Below are 15,329 nucleotides of genomic sequence, written 5' to 3'. Positions count from 1 at the left end.
TATTGTGTGTAGTGTATATATAATAATGAAAATATTAATATTGAGGAGTGAAGGTAAAATATGAATCTTTGCTATGGTAGTGCTAAGTGACTTTGTACAAAGGTTGATATTGATTGTTTCTTAATTGGCATTGAGTATCTTGAATTTGGAACTTTTAATTGTTGTATTGAATGAATATCTTTGAATGTTTTGTTTTTTAACAACTAATATTAAAAATTGTTAGTATTATGTTTAGTGTGGAGATCGAACTATAGACTATAGACATTCTTATCATTTTTATTCTGTAACTCTTTCTCTTCGGTCACTAAACATACCTTATGTGGATATATATATTTTTCTAATGAAGAGACATTGAAGGGGGAATTTGTATTTTTTTTTAGAGATTAATAGACTATTTAATGCCTAATGACAGGTGCTTTCTAAAGAGAAATTGACAGTTGTAGTTTAAATTGGTTCAATCTAATTCCATTCGACTATAGTTCAATCGAAATTAAATTAAACCAACTAGTAAATTAGTCGGTTCTTGATTGAACTGGTTAGATATGATTTTTAAAATTTTGGTAGAATAGAAAATAAAAATTCGTAGACCAATAATATTTCGTTTCCGTTTAAAATTATTGAAGTTTCTAAAAATTTGTATATAAACAAATATATAAAATTAAATGATAGTTGAAAGTTATTTTTTACTAATAAATTTTTTTATACACATGTATTTTAAAACATGGATGAAACTACAAGTTTTTTTAACTTGATCTACGTAAAATATATAATTTACCATATGATTAATTATGAAGTATCTATAATTTTTTTTACCTAACGGTAATACAAATTAAACTTTAAAATATAACACCTTCAAAAATTAGTAGAAATTCAATAAGTGGGTACAAAACATAAATGAAAGTTTGACCAAGGTAGTTAAAAGAAAACTATTTTGGACCGTGGTTGGTAAAGCCATTTTGGGACAGACCATGGGCCAATAAATTTGTGGGTTATGCTGGGCTGTTCCAAGATTTATTCAAACTCAAATTTTTTTTTTGGACGAAATTCAATTTTTAGCTTTGTTTTATCTGTAAAAAATAATAAAGTTTTGTTTTATCTGTTAAAATACTGCATAAATATTTGATATATTCCAAAATGAGTTTGACTCTACCGTATTCCTCTTCTCCAATTTTAGTGTGTGGTGAAGGTGACTTTCACCACTAGACTTATTGAAAAAATTAAAACAATCATTAAACATCTGTATCATTTTCTAGCACTTATTCACAGTTATTAAACTCCACTTAATTTAGTCTATTATGTGAGAGTATATACTTTTGTAAGAATAGCCATCATCTAAAAAAACTAAAATATTCTTTTACGATTTATACATGATTACTTTATAGATTATATATACTCTCAAAAATATTTTAAATATATATTAGCATAAGTAATCTCATTTTATTAACTTGTATATTTAGTTATATTATTATACTTTAAATAGGTTAAATATCACCCGTGGTCCCTTAACTTAATTTCAGTTAACGTTTTAGTCTTTTATCTTTTTTTTTTCTTTCCGATTTGGTCATTTATTTTAATTTTAAGTGACAATTTGATATTTTATGTTTTAAAATGTCAAAAATATTATCCTTATTTTTTTTCCAAAAATTCAAAAAATTCATAAAAGATTTCAACCAAAACTCATAAAATTAATTATCATCCTCAATATAATGTAATTTTATCAAATTCATAACTTAAATCTTTAAATAGACTCATATTTTCATCTCCAACAACATTAAATAAAGAATGACAAATATGAGTTTATTTGAAGATTTGAGTTACGAATTTGATTAAATTTGTTTTATATTACAAAATATAATTAATTTTATGGATTTTGTTTGAAAAATTTGATGAATTTTTGAATTTTTGTAAAAAAAAAAAAGAATAGCATTGTTGACGTTTTAAAACATAAAAGATCAAATTGTCACTTAAAATTAAAATAAAGGACCAAATCGAAAAAAAAGAAAATAAAAGACTAAAACGTTAATTGAAATTAAGTTAAGGGATTGCAAGTGGTATTTAACCTATTAAATATGTATATGCAATCATTCTTATTTAATCAAATTCATTTAAGTGTTAATAAATTTCAGTTTAAGATTGAATGTAGGGCTGGTGATGGGCATGTGCAGACAGACCAACTGCACAAGGCCCAAAATGTTATTTACAAGTTTTTTTTTTTATTTTTTTATTTTACGTTAATGATATTATTTGCAATTTAAATAAAAAATAGTTCATTTTGAATTTTTAATACTTTTTCATTAGAAGTCTAATTTTTTTTAAGATTAAAATACAACGTCCAAAATATTTAAGTCAACTTTGATCGAATGATTAAGAATTTATTTTAATTGAGAACCACAAATTTTAAAAGTTATTCATTCTTATTCTCTAGAGGAGCTAAAATAAAAAACACTTACACTCCAAAATCATAATCATGCTTTGAAGCCTTAAAGAGATAATTATAAATAGACGTAGATGTTCGAATTATGAAGAAAAATATTTTACTGAATCTTCATTGAATTATTATTGATTAAATTGATTACAATGAGAGGATTGTGATCCTTATATAAAGAGACTTTTAATTTCGGCTATAATTGCTAACTAACCAAAACATGAAGAATAACAAGAATAACTAACTTAACAATCCTATTTAACATACACAATTAATGAGCAAAAACAGTTGGTGGCTCATGGACTTATGACTAGTAACTATGAGTCGATGATTGTGCCTGGTTGTTGACTATGAGCCGATGGCTGATGACTATGAGCTCTTGATTGTGTCTGGCTGGTTGGTCACTGTGAGTTGATGATTGTGTCTAGTTAGTGACTACGAGTTGATGGCTAGTGCTTGTGAATGTCTCTGGTTAGCTGGTGAATATGAGCTTGTGTCTGATGGTTGAATGATCTCTTGCATGTTGATTTAACCTTGTTTTCTAATATGCCTCCATAAGCTTGCTGATGAATGAGTTGAAAACAGTAGGTAGAAGAGTTTTGGTGAAAAAAATCAGCTAGCTGGTCTTTTCCTGAAATTGGTTATAACTTCATGGTTCAATGTGTAATGCACTCGAGTTGTCACAAAAAGCAAAGTTGGTGTCTTGGTTAAGTTGATCCTTAAATCATCAATCAAGTAAATAATCCACTGTAATTCACATGTGGCAATTGCAAGAGCTCTATATTCAACTTTTGAAGATGATCTTGTCATAATTGTTTGCTTCTTGACCTTCCAACATAAGAGAGTCTCCCATAAAGAAACAAATCCTGAAATTGATCTTCTGTTATCCTTGCATGTTCCCCAATCGGCATCACTAAAATAATTTAGTTTTAACTATCAATTTCTTGGAAAGAAAAAAAGCCTTACTTGGTGAATTCTTCAAATGTATGAGAACTCGAGTTGCTGCCTTGTAATGGATTTGTGTGGGTTGTGACATGAACTAACTCAATTGTTGAACTGAAAATGTAATATATGTCTAGTTGTTGTGAGGTATAGTAATCTTTTAATAAGCCTCATTTACTCAGATGCATTTGTGATGTTGAATTGTGTATGACTCCCTTAATGTTTTGGAACTTTGACAAATCATTTCTTGCTAGGATGACATCATCCACATAGATAGCTAATGCAGTGAATAATTGGTTTTTGACCTTGGTGAATAAACAATGATCTGAGCTAGTTTGATGGAATCATGCCTTGAATAAAGTTACGAGCAATTTCTCACGCCATTGCCTATTAGCCTATAAGGACTTTGTTAATGTAAAATATGGATTTGAAAGAGTAGAAGTCATACTTGGAGGTAGTGTCATATATCATGTAGCTTATAATATGCTTTCGCTGATATCACCTTGGAGGAATGCATTGTCCATATCTAGTCGGTGCAAGTTCCAATTGTGAACTGAAGCCAAAACGAGCAAAGTTTTGACCGTTGTGATATTTGTAACTGAACTAAAAGTATCATAGTAATCTAAATCTAGTCCCTCCCTTTGGTTGTAGCCTTTTGAAACTAATTTAGCTTTGTATATACCAATGGTTGCATCATATTTTCTCTTAATCTTATAAGCCCATTTGCTTCCAATAGGATTGATCCTTTTGTGGCAAGGTGACTAAGGTCCATGTACTATTGGATTGGAGAGCTCTCAGTTCTTTTTTCATTATGATCTAGTGCTCAAACTTATTGGCTTTAGATAAATTTCTTGTTTCAATTTCACCAGAGATTGACAAACTAAAATTGTGCTGCAAAAAGAGTGATTAATATAAGGAACATAATTAGAGATAGGATAAGGAGTACTTATTTTCTTGTCCTTATCCTTGTAGATGTTGCATACATAATCATTCAGATACACTGGTGATTAATGGTTATGCCATACCTCCTCACACTTGTTTCCTAAGGTGTGTTATCTTGATTAAAACCAAGTGAATCGGTGGTAAAAGACTTGTCTTGTTGTCTTTTCTGTTAGTATGGTTGAAGGTTCTGCAAACCCGTCATCCATTGTTGATCCAACTATATAACTTTTAGGTAGAGTCTTTGAGTGATCAAGTGATATGTTAGGACTTTCATTAGTATGTTCATCTTTTATGTAATCCCATTTTATGGATGTTGAATTATCATGATTGTTGCTATAGGGTAAACCTAACTCCTCAAAATTCACACCTCTTGATGCAAAAATCTCTTTGTTATATATGTCATATAAGACATAACCTTTTTATCCTGTTTTGAATCCTAAGAAAATAGATTTTCTTGCTCTAACATCAAACTTGGATATGTGAGAACTAATAGTGGGACAAGTATAACATGTCATACAACTTTAAGTTTGAAGAAAAATCTATGATCCTTGCATAGTTTGCTATGGCAAAAAAATATATGATCAGTTTACCTTGAGTCTAAAGTCCAAATGATTTATTTGAATGGAAATAACGATAATTGGTCATGGTTTTACCTGTAGAATTATCTATTGGAGTAAGACCAAATTGTGATGATACACTAATGTGATTGGAAGCATGTTTCTTGGCATGACTTGGCTCAGTGTTAATTTGTTGAATTAAACTCATTATACTCTTTACTTTTTCTGGTGTGAAATGACTTTGATATTTGGAACACTCCTCCTTATCAGAACTTTCATCATCAGACGTAGAATTTTCATGTTCTCCACTAGTATTATTGTTGTAATAGCCATTATGTTTGGGTTTTGGTGGATAACCATGCTTCTTGAAGCATGTTTTTGCAGCGTGTCAAATCTTTCCATAATAGACACAATTCTTGTTTCTACTTTTCCTTAGACTCTTTTATTGTCAACAAACCTTGTGATTTTGCCCTTTTAGTTACAATGCCATGTTGCCTACATTAAAGAAAAAACCTTATTAATACTTGGTAAAGATCCATAAGGAGCACTGAGATTTAACCACTTCAAATTGTTCATTCAAAATAGTCAAAAAAGTTACTACTCTATCCTGCTTGGTATATTTGACACAATAATGTTCACATTGAGGAATAGACCTTAAGTTACGACTCTATGTAGTAATTGACCTCAAATATAAGTAAAAGCCATTAAATCTATCAACATTTAAGGATATATTATATTGTTCAAAAAATACCCTTACATTAATTTCATAAGGGTTAAATATATTTTTAATCCATCTAAATATATCAACTTTCATTTTTAGTCTCTATAAAATTCCTTCGAACTTTGGTTATTATAAATTTTTTGTTACCAATTTTATTCCCTATTTTTACAAAAATTCACGTCGCATATTCCAAGTGACATTTTTTTTATTACATATCATCGATAAGACTTTACAATATCATTAGACAAACTAAAAACATATTTAACTAGACAAACTAAAAACATATTTAACCTATTTCTTAAGGTTCTATAAGATAATCATAATAATTAAAGATAAATTAACAATTATAATTATTAATTCTTCGTTACCCAAGAGTTTAGTTGGACACCAGTATCTTGTAGATAAAATTAATTTAAAATTTCATTTAAAATAATTAAATATAAAAATAACATATCACTAAAGTATTAAATATTGAGTACCTTATTAGCAAAATTTTAGAGTACTAAAACGTTTACCCTTTATTGTTTACATGATATAAAGAAAAAATTAAATGTAGTTATCTATCATCCTAAATAAAAGTAAAAGTAGTTTGTATTTGCTTATAATTAAACGTCAGATGCAATACTTTAGTTTTTTTAGTAAGATGCAATACTTTAGTTTTTTTAGTAAGATGCAATACTATAGTTTGAGATAATGTTTTTCTTTCAATAGAAAAAGTATTAATTGAAGCTTTTAACATGAAATGATTCGGAATTCGGAAAGGACAATGTAATAACTTGTCTCTTTATACCATCCTTGTCATCTTAAACAAGACCAAAAATCAGACCACAGCTCACATGGTCTTGTTTATTAAAGACACAAATTGATCCATGTGATGCTAGCTACTACAAACAACAATGGGCAGTGCCATGGGCTACCATTCTCAAATTACAATTTTGAATTCGAATGTTGGTCGTACATCTTCTTGCATATCTTACATATATAGTGGACATATTTATCGTTATGTTTTCTACATATATATCATATTATTGCCAACTTTTTTTAAGGTAAAATGGTAGAGTATTACTATCTTCGGTTCTTTTTATAGACTATTAAATCAATAAAATATGTTGTATTTAAAAAAATATAACTTGAAATTATGTATAAATATATTACTTTTAATAATTTAATTGTCTGTTATAAAATAAAAATATGAGGAAACATTATATATTCTTTAACTATTAACGATGATTATTGTGCAAAAGATAAAGTTAGTGAAAGTATGCCATAATAGAAGGTAACAAAATTTGATTTGTGGGGTTATCGACTCTTCTTTGTGTTTAAGTGTCTCTCTTTTTTCGTAAATTGTAACATAAGCAATGAATTTCTTTTTTCTTTTAGCTGTAGGTTTCACTTTTGAATTAAGCTATGTTTACATCTTAATCAAATTCGTTTATACATTTATGCGTCTAAAGAGAAAGTATCTTAATTGTGTAGCTAGCGGGTACACTAAGTATACATAATTTTACCTACCTGTTTTTTTAAGGGATATCTTTTACCTACCTATCACATATGATATATATAGTTGCAATTTATATATAGTTAATTTTGTAATGATAATTAAAAAATATTTAATTAATTATGATGATTCATATGAAATGATGCGAAGATCATAAAAGTGCAAATGAATTTATATATTATTAGATATGCTCTATGAAGAGATCGTAGATGATTACAATTTTTTAATTTTAATGTGTAGAATACGAAAATGACTCATAAGGATCGACACGTCAAGCTCAACAATACATGGCATAAATGAAATCGTTGTGCAGATTGACTAACCAATTATAATCTTACTTTAAACAATATTGAGTTCTTCGTCTCTCAACTCTCCTATTAAATTATTTGAAAATTATTTTAGTTGATGATAATAATTCTAGAGTGTCCTTTTCTATACTTATTAAAGTTGTTTGTTAATTATTTTTCCATACTTTTGTCTCTCACTCTTCTGACAAACAAAAAAGTATATATAAATATTGTTAACTTGCCTGAAGATATTGGTTAATATTTTTTTTAAATAACCAGAGTTAGTAATTATTTGATATGTTTCTTTATTCGAATTTGAAAATTGATCCTTCACTTAGCTCAAATAAATTTAACTACCAATCCAACTTATTTATTAACTAATGTTAAAATGGTCTCCTCTCTTCCATAAAATTTATGTTATTTACCATCAAGAAAATGTTGTAAGGAAGAAGGAACTCAAAGAAGATAAACATTTGAAATATCTTTGAAAACTCTAGATATAAATATAAAATTTAAATCAATGGTAACTTAAGTTGCCAATATATAGGTAATATAGTACAAGAAAGGCGTGCAAACACGACGAAATAGACAAAGAGGGGTCCATATAGTTTGGTTGATTATTTATCTTTTTCCAAAGTTATATACTCAATAACTTAAGTATCTCATACTACCTCCGAGTTTAATTTAAAACTAAAAACATTAAAAACAATTTGAAGTGATAGTAGAATTTTTATCATAAGAGTTTTTTTCTTCTTTATCTTAGAAATTAATTTTATAAGAAGCTATTCATTGATAGTAGAATAATTATTTAGACTACCTTCTCTTCATTCTTAGGAGTATATTCATGCCACTTTATAAGCATCTATAATTAATACAAATACAAATACATATTCATATTCATATTATTTTCAATTCATCTTAAATTCTTATTCACTTCAATTTATCTCCCTACTATGAAGAAGCTCTGTCCCAACCTTGATCACGAGGATGGGCTTGAAACGGTGCTAGAAGTTCCCATCCCAGAAGATATTTTCACCATCAAAAGTGGAACCACATGGAAGAACATGAAGCAATGGATGAAACCAAACAATGAATCAAGATCATCACGTTTTGAAGATCCAAACACAAACAATATTCAACTATTGCTTGGTGTTGTTGGAGCACCATTGATTCCTTTCCCTATCACATATGATTACAAACCCATCATCACTCGTAGCATTAAAGACCATAACATTGTAAGTATAAAATAATTTTTTTTTTAATTTAATTTATGTATTTTTTGGGTTTCATTAATAGACAATAATTATAAATTTATAACGCAATAAACCAAATTTTAAGAATATAATTCATATGCTCTAATCTAGTAAAAAATATTCATACGCAGTATAAAGATTTTTTATACGATCAGTCAATATCAATAATTTGGTCACTAAAAATATTTAATTTTTATTATATTTATCGTAAAAGATATATAACTAGTGATTTTATAAATTAAAAATTTACATCGATTATGTATCGAAATTAATCTAATTTTTATTGAAACATTTTGTGTTTGTTTTGAAGGAGGCTTCGATGGCGAAGTATATAGTGAAACAATACGCGGCAGCGGTAGGAGGAGAGAGTAATTTGAATAAGGTTGAAAGTATGTATGCAATGGGTGAGGTGAGAATAGGGAGTTCAGAGTTTGAGGCAGGGGAAGGGGGTGTGAATAGCAAGAAGAAGAATAAGGTGAAAAAAGTTGAGATGAAAGGAGAGATGGGAGGAGGGTTTGTAGTATGGAAAAAGAAGCCAGAATTGTGGTGTTTGGAATTGGTGGTTTGTGGGTACAAAATAAGTGCTGGGAGTGATGGAAAAATGTGTTGGAGGCAAACCCCTTGGCATCATTCTCATGCTTCTCGAGGCCCACCAAGACCACTTAGGCGTTTATTTCAGGTATTTTCAAATTCAACTTCATTAATCTTTTATTTAGGAGAAACTTCATTGATCTGTGTTTTTGTGTGAATGTTGTGTACTTGTGTTGTTTATCTTGTTTATGTTTTCATTTTATCAATTAAAGCTATTAAATTTGGATAATTATATGATTAGGATTTAGAAACTAGTACTACACAAAAGTAGTATAAGTGGCAACTGATTTGAATCTCTTAATTAAACACTCAATTATAGATTCTAGATTTTAGATTCATGTTTAATGAAAATTCAAATAAAAAAAAAAAAAAAAGAATTTATGATTCATGCATATGAAAATTCATCACTTCATCGCTCTCATTTCTAAATGTTAAATTCGTAATATTTAATTATGTTTTTTCATCGATATATTATTTATTATATCATAATTCATCGAATTTTATATTGTTTTATTAATAAAAATACTTTAATAAATGAAACTGATTTTATCAAAGTTAAAGTATTCAATGAACTTTTAAGAAGTGCATGTAATTTTAAAAGACATAACCTTTATATAAATTTCAAATTCTTTTGAATTGATTAATTTCTGATGGAGATGCAATATGAATAGTCTTCGGGTATAGGGTTGGAAAAATTGGTGTCGTTATTTTCTTAATTTGATTGCTATCAGGTGTGAATCTGTAGTCAATGTATTCAAATACATGTTTTGTTTCTGCTTTTCTTTTTTTGAAATAAGGTCTATTTTATTCTAATATAAATTTTAACATTTTAAGTCAAATATAGGATGCGTTTGAATGAGATTAAATAAAAATGATTTTTAATTAAAAAAATTTAAAGAATATTTTATAGAAATTTGTTTAAAAATAATTTTTTTTTATTTTTGTTTGTTTATTATCATAAAAATGAGTTTTTTAAAATGATTTTTAATCTATTTGTATACAATTTTATAAAAGTGATTTTTAAATTACAAAATTACCATAAAAGACATGACTTTTTTAATTATTATTTTTAGACGCATTTTAAAATTGATTAATGTACCTTAAGTATTCATGAAAAAAATGATAAATAAATATACTAAAGCAAAAAAAAAAAGTGTATGAACATATGAATAAAGTAAAAATAAAATGATAATGGAGGACAATAAAAGGCATAGAAACAATAAAAATACAATGTGAAGAAATTGAAAAGGAGAAGAAAACTTATATCAAAGTCTCGTGAAAGGAGAAAAACGGTCACAATTCAGTGCGTGAAACGATACAAGAAGGAAATCTTAGTAGAAATTATGGAAGACAATTTTGGAATTTTCAAAAAAGAATAAGGGTAATTACATTATTTTCTCTATATACTGAGTTAAGTTTAGTATTTTTAAAATTTGTGATATATTTTTCTCTCATCTATAGCAATGAGCGAATGTGATAAACTACTATTTTTAGCTTATCATTTTTAGTCAAAAAAATGATATTACTTTTTTTAATAGAGTGATTTTTCAAAAATTTGAAGTTCAAACAATAAAAAATAAATTTTAATTTAAAAAAATAAAATTTTCATGAAAAAATCTAAAATAAATGTTTTTATAATTAAAACTATTTTTGATATTATATTAAATTTATTATAATTGCAATAAACTATAATTATGATTTTATGAAAAATTATAATATGTAGTTTTTATAAAATTACTGCACACGATGTAATTCTAGCAAACCAACTTTGATATACTTCTTCCCTTCCGATTTGAAAAGGTTGAATTTATCTTCCAAATTAATTTTTGTAGATATTAACTTAGCCCTCACATAACACGAAGGTCTACATTTAACACCCAAAAGTCAACAATTTAATAGATAATGCAAGGAAATTCCTAAGTTTGAAAATGGACTTTGTGCAATTAATTAGTGGTGACCCCTAAATGTCAACAATACTTGTCGTTCTCACAACTTAGTGCATGACAACTTTCCATTTTTAAAAAAGCTTTGTTTACTTTTACTTTTACTTTCCTTCCGGTCTTCCCAAACTTTTTCTATGGGCCACCTAAATGTGATTGGAATTAGGCTATGGATTCCTACAAGGAAATGGGGCAAGGCCCACGGGTTTTTATTTTATTTTAAATTATATGTTTGATAAATATATGAAATAAATCATAATTTTGGTCTCTCAAAGTTTAGAACGTTGTCATATTAATTATTGAATGAGTCAAAAAACTTAATTACATTCTCCACTTATTAAACATAAGTTATTTTGTTTTGTGACGTTAATTGAGATGTTAACATTGTTAAGTCGTTGACATATAAACTAATTTAGAAGATAAGGTATCACAAACTTCATATCATGTGTATGACTGATGTGACAAAGGATTAAAATGATAGTTAGATCAAATTTTTCTTAAACAAAATAAAAAAAAAAGTGAAATTTTAAAAATCCTTCATCTTCTTCTCTCTCCAAAAAAATGTTTTCCCTAATTTTTTTCATTTGGATTTACTTCCCTAAACCCACAGTTCCACGAAAAATTGTGTAACCATTATGTTGGTTGATTTGAATTTTCTTTATGCGGTCGGAGCGTTAAAAAATTCAATCTTGATGAACTTAGATTTTGAAAACTTTTACTGAAACCAACATGGATAGAAGAAAATGAAGGATTTTAAATTTTTGTATCACATCATCTATACACATGGCATGAAGTACGAGATACATATTCGTCTACGTCAATAACTTAATATAGTGTTAACATTTCACTTAACGCTAGAAATTAAATGTCTGACATTTTGATTAGTGAATGATGTAATTGAGATTTTAATTTAGTCAATGACTAATAAGAAAACGCTCTTAATTTTTAAGGACCAAAATAATAGTTTTCCTTAAATATTTGTTTCTCTATAAAAGATAGAGTTTAAAGGTAGAAATTAATGCACCGATAATATAAAATAGGTTAAATACCACATGTGTTCCCTTAACTTAATTTCAGTTAATGTTTTAGTCATTTATCTTTTTTTTTTTTTGTTGCCGATTTGGTCCTTTATCTCTAACAACGTCAAATAAAAAATGAAAATATGAATTTATTTGAAAATTTGCGTTACGAATTTGATAAAATTTGTATTGTATTGAAGAATATAATTAATTTTATGAGTTTAGTTTAAAAAATTTGATGAATTTTTGTAAAAAAAAGGATAACATTGTTGACATTTTAAAACATAAAAGATCAAATTGTCACTTAAAATTAAAAAAAAAAAGATCAAATCGAAAAAAAAAAAGATAAAAGACTAAAACATTAACTGAAATTAAATTAAGGGACTGATGGTATTTAGCCTATAAAATAATTTTACATAGTTATCCAGTCATATCCATTCAATATGTCACATTATATCTAATAGTATTTAATGTAAAATTTTATTAGGCCGTTTCCCATAGATTTTAAATAAATAAAAAATTAAATTTAAATTTTTAATATAATTTTATAAGAATTACTTAAAATAATAAAATTTATTTTAGATTCATTTGTTATAGATTAAGACAATAATTTTGATACTCAATAACTTAAATACTTATTATAAAAAAATTAATATAATAAAAATCACATAATTTTTTTATAATATTTTTAAAAAAGTACCTCACAAAAATAAATTTCATGAAAAATTTCTCAAAGAAACTTCTCTTTTTATTCAATTGTTGAAATTTCATTATTCAATTTTTTTTACTAAATAGATGAAATATTTAAAATAATATTTTATAATAATATTTTTAAACCAATTTTTTATTTGCAACTTTATTTATAAAATTATTTTTATAGAAATTATAGAAAAAAAAGTAGAATACTATAAAAAAAAAAATCATTTTAAAAAAACTGTAAGAATCACGCTCATTATTTTATTTGAAAATACAAATCGGTGTACGGAAAAAATAACACAAAGACATGTTTAGTACCTAAAATATTAATAAAATATATCAATTTTTTAGAAACAAAATATTTTATTATAGATATGCATTCAGTATTAACTTTTTTTTTATCCCTTCACTTAACTCTAACCACTTAACTAATCTTATTTATCTATAAATATATCTATTCATTTCTCCAAATTAATTAAACGTGAGTCAAACTAGTCTCCAAATATACTAAATTATTTCGAAAAAAATGTGATACTATGTTACCCATATATTTAGTGATTTAAATTAACTTTACCTTCAAAAATTGATACCTAACAAAATTCTAAAGTATCTAAAAGTTTACCTCTTGAAATCACCCTATAATAAAATAATATTATTTTGATAAGACATTTGATATTTTTGAGCGCCAAATCAGAACTTTTACTTTTCAATGATCAAATAGGCATTCTTTTCTTTTTCATATTTTTTTATGAAAAATTTGTAACTACTATTTGCCCACACTAAAGATTATTGCTACTTATACCCCTCCATTTAGAAAATATTTGGTATTTCAAAAATTAACTTTTGAAAGTAATTTTTAGAAAATTGAAAAGAGATTTATTATTTGTTTATTCTACATATCTCTTGATAATTAATTTCTTTAAGCAGGGTCTTGATCCAATGTCAACAACCAATCTTTTCAACAACTCTACATGCATAGGAGAGAAAAAATTGAACAATGAAGAATGTTTCATTCTAAAACTTGAAGCTGACTCTACTGCATTGCAAACAAGAAGTAGTAACAAGATAGAAATAATTGGTCACACACTATTAGGCTATTTCAGCCAAAGAACAGGACTTTTGGTTCAATTAGAAGACACCAACTTGATCAAACTCAAATCCTCTGAAAATGACACAATATTTTGGGAAACAAACACAGAATCTCTCATACAAGACTACAAAATAGTTGATGGCATTCAAATAGCACATTATGGAAAAACTTTGGTCACTTTATCAAGGTTTGGTGAAGGACATGAGAGTCATTCTAGGACAATTATAAAAGAGGTTTGGAAAATTGATGAAGTTGAATTTAATATTAAAGGTTTGTCCTTAGATTGTTTTCTAGCACCTAGTGATTTAAAGAAAGAAGAAGAAAAAGGGGTGGAAGAATGTGGGATGGTTCCTATGAGGAATGTTATTTTTCCCTATAAGATTCAATCAGCTTCCTTTAAGATTAGTGCTTCTAAAGTAGTTGCAATTAATGTTGATGATTCATGTGCTAATGAAAGCATTCACAATACGTAAATTTATGGATGTTTCAATTTATAATACCATTCGTTCTTCTATTGGTTAATTTGGTCAAGTTTATAGTTGAGTTACTATATAATAGTGTAGTCAAGCATCGAGGACACTTAGGTCATTGTGCGTAGATTATTTAGCTTCAATTAATTATATAATTATTTATTTAACATCAAAATAAAAATTTTAAACGTGTTTTTAGTCCATATAAATTTTAATATTTTATTTTTAATCTTTGTAAAAAAGTTGTCAATTTTTTTTTTCAAAACTTTTCGTTTTTAGTTTTTAATCATTGATTGTATATTAACTCTTATGTTTTTTTTAATGATTTCCTATGATAATGTTTAAGATAATATAAAAAAAAATTCTCCTAAATATTTAGTATTTTTTAATTAAATATTAATTTTTAAGTTTTAAAAGCATAAAAGTTTATATTTAATTCATTATTTTTTAAATAATTCTAAATTTTTATAAGGAAATCGTTAAACATGTCGTAAACATCATTGGAAAAAAAAAATTAATTTGCAAGAGTACTATTAAAATCACGAATCAAAAATGAAAGAGAAAAATGTTTACACAACTAATAGCTGACGAACTTTTTTTTATAAAAATTAAAAATAAAATATTGAGATTTTATAGTAACTTAAAACCTTATTTAACTCTAAAATTTATTAAACAACTAAATCGGATGACATAAATGGGGCTATACAAGGAAAATAATTCCTAATTCAAATCAATGGAATTTAAAGTAAAATGGGTTAAATGATGGACAAAAACAATGGTAGTCTATTCACTATTATTTAAAGAAAATGAAAGAAAATAATTGTTAATCTTTTGATAATTAGCTATCACCAAACCAAAATAGAATAAATCTTTAGATATTGTATGAATTTCGTGAGCC

The 15,329-nt window shown here is 26.5% G+C and overlaps 1 protein-coding gene across 1 annotated transcript; it reads left to right on the top strand.

Moving 5' to 3' along the window:
* Positions 1-7,962: 7,962 nt before the first annotated feature.
* LOC101513985 (uncharacterized) lies at positions 7,963-14,483 on the top strand. Its single transcript, XM_004490874.4, has 3 exons — positions 7,963-8,607; positions 8,936-9,304; positions 13,799-14,483. The coding sequence occupies exons 1-3, from the start codon at positions 8,326-8,328 to the stop codon at positions 14,432-14,434; spliced, it is 1,287 nt and encodes a 428-aa protein (XP_004490931.1). The 5' UTR covers positions 7,963-8,325; the 3' UTR covers positions 14,435-14,483.
* The last annotated feature ends 846 nt before the right edge of the window (positions 14,484-15,329 follow it).

This window comes from Cicer arietinum, chromosome 2, assembly GCF_000331145.2.
Source record: "Cicer arietinum cultivar CDC Frontier isolate Library 1 chromosome 2, Cicar.CDCFrontier_v2.0, whole genome shotgun sequence".
Classification (NCBI taxonomy): domain Eukaryota; kingdom Viridiplantae; phylum Streptophyta; class Magnoliopsida; order Fabales; family Fabaceae; genus Cicer; species Cicer arietinum.
Note: the sequence above shows the minus strand (reverse complement) of the source record. Positions and strands in the feature narration are given on the sequence as shown.

Coding starts and splice junctions, on each gene's coding strand:
- LOC101513985 (XM_004490874.4), top strand. CDS start 8,326: ATGAAGAAGCTCTGTCCCAACCTTGATCACGAGGATGGGCTTGAAACG. Junction 8,608..8,935: donor GCATTAAAGACCATAACATT/GTAAGTATAAAA, acceptor TTTGTTTTGAAG/GAGGCTTCGATGGCGAAGTA. Junction 9,305..13,798: donor CACTTAGGCGTTTATTTCAG/GTATTTTCAAAT, acceptor TTCTTTAAGCAG/GGTCTTGATCCAATGTCAAC.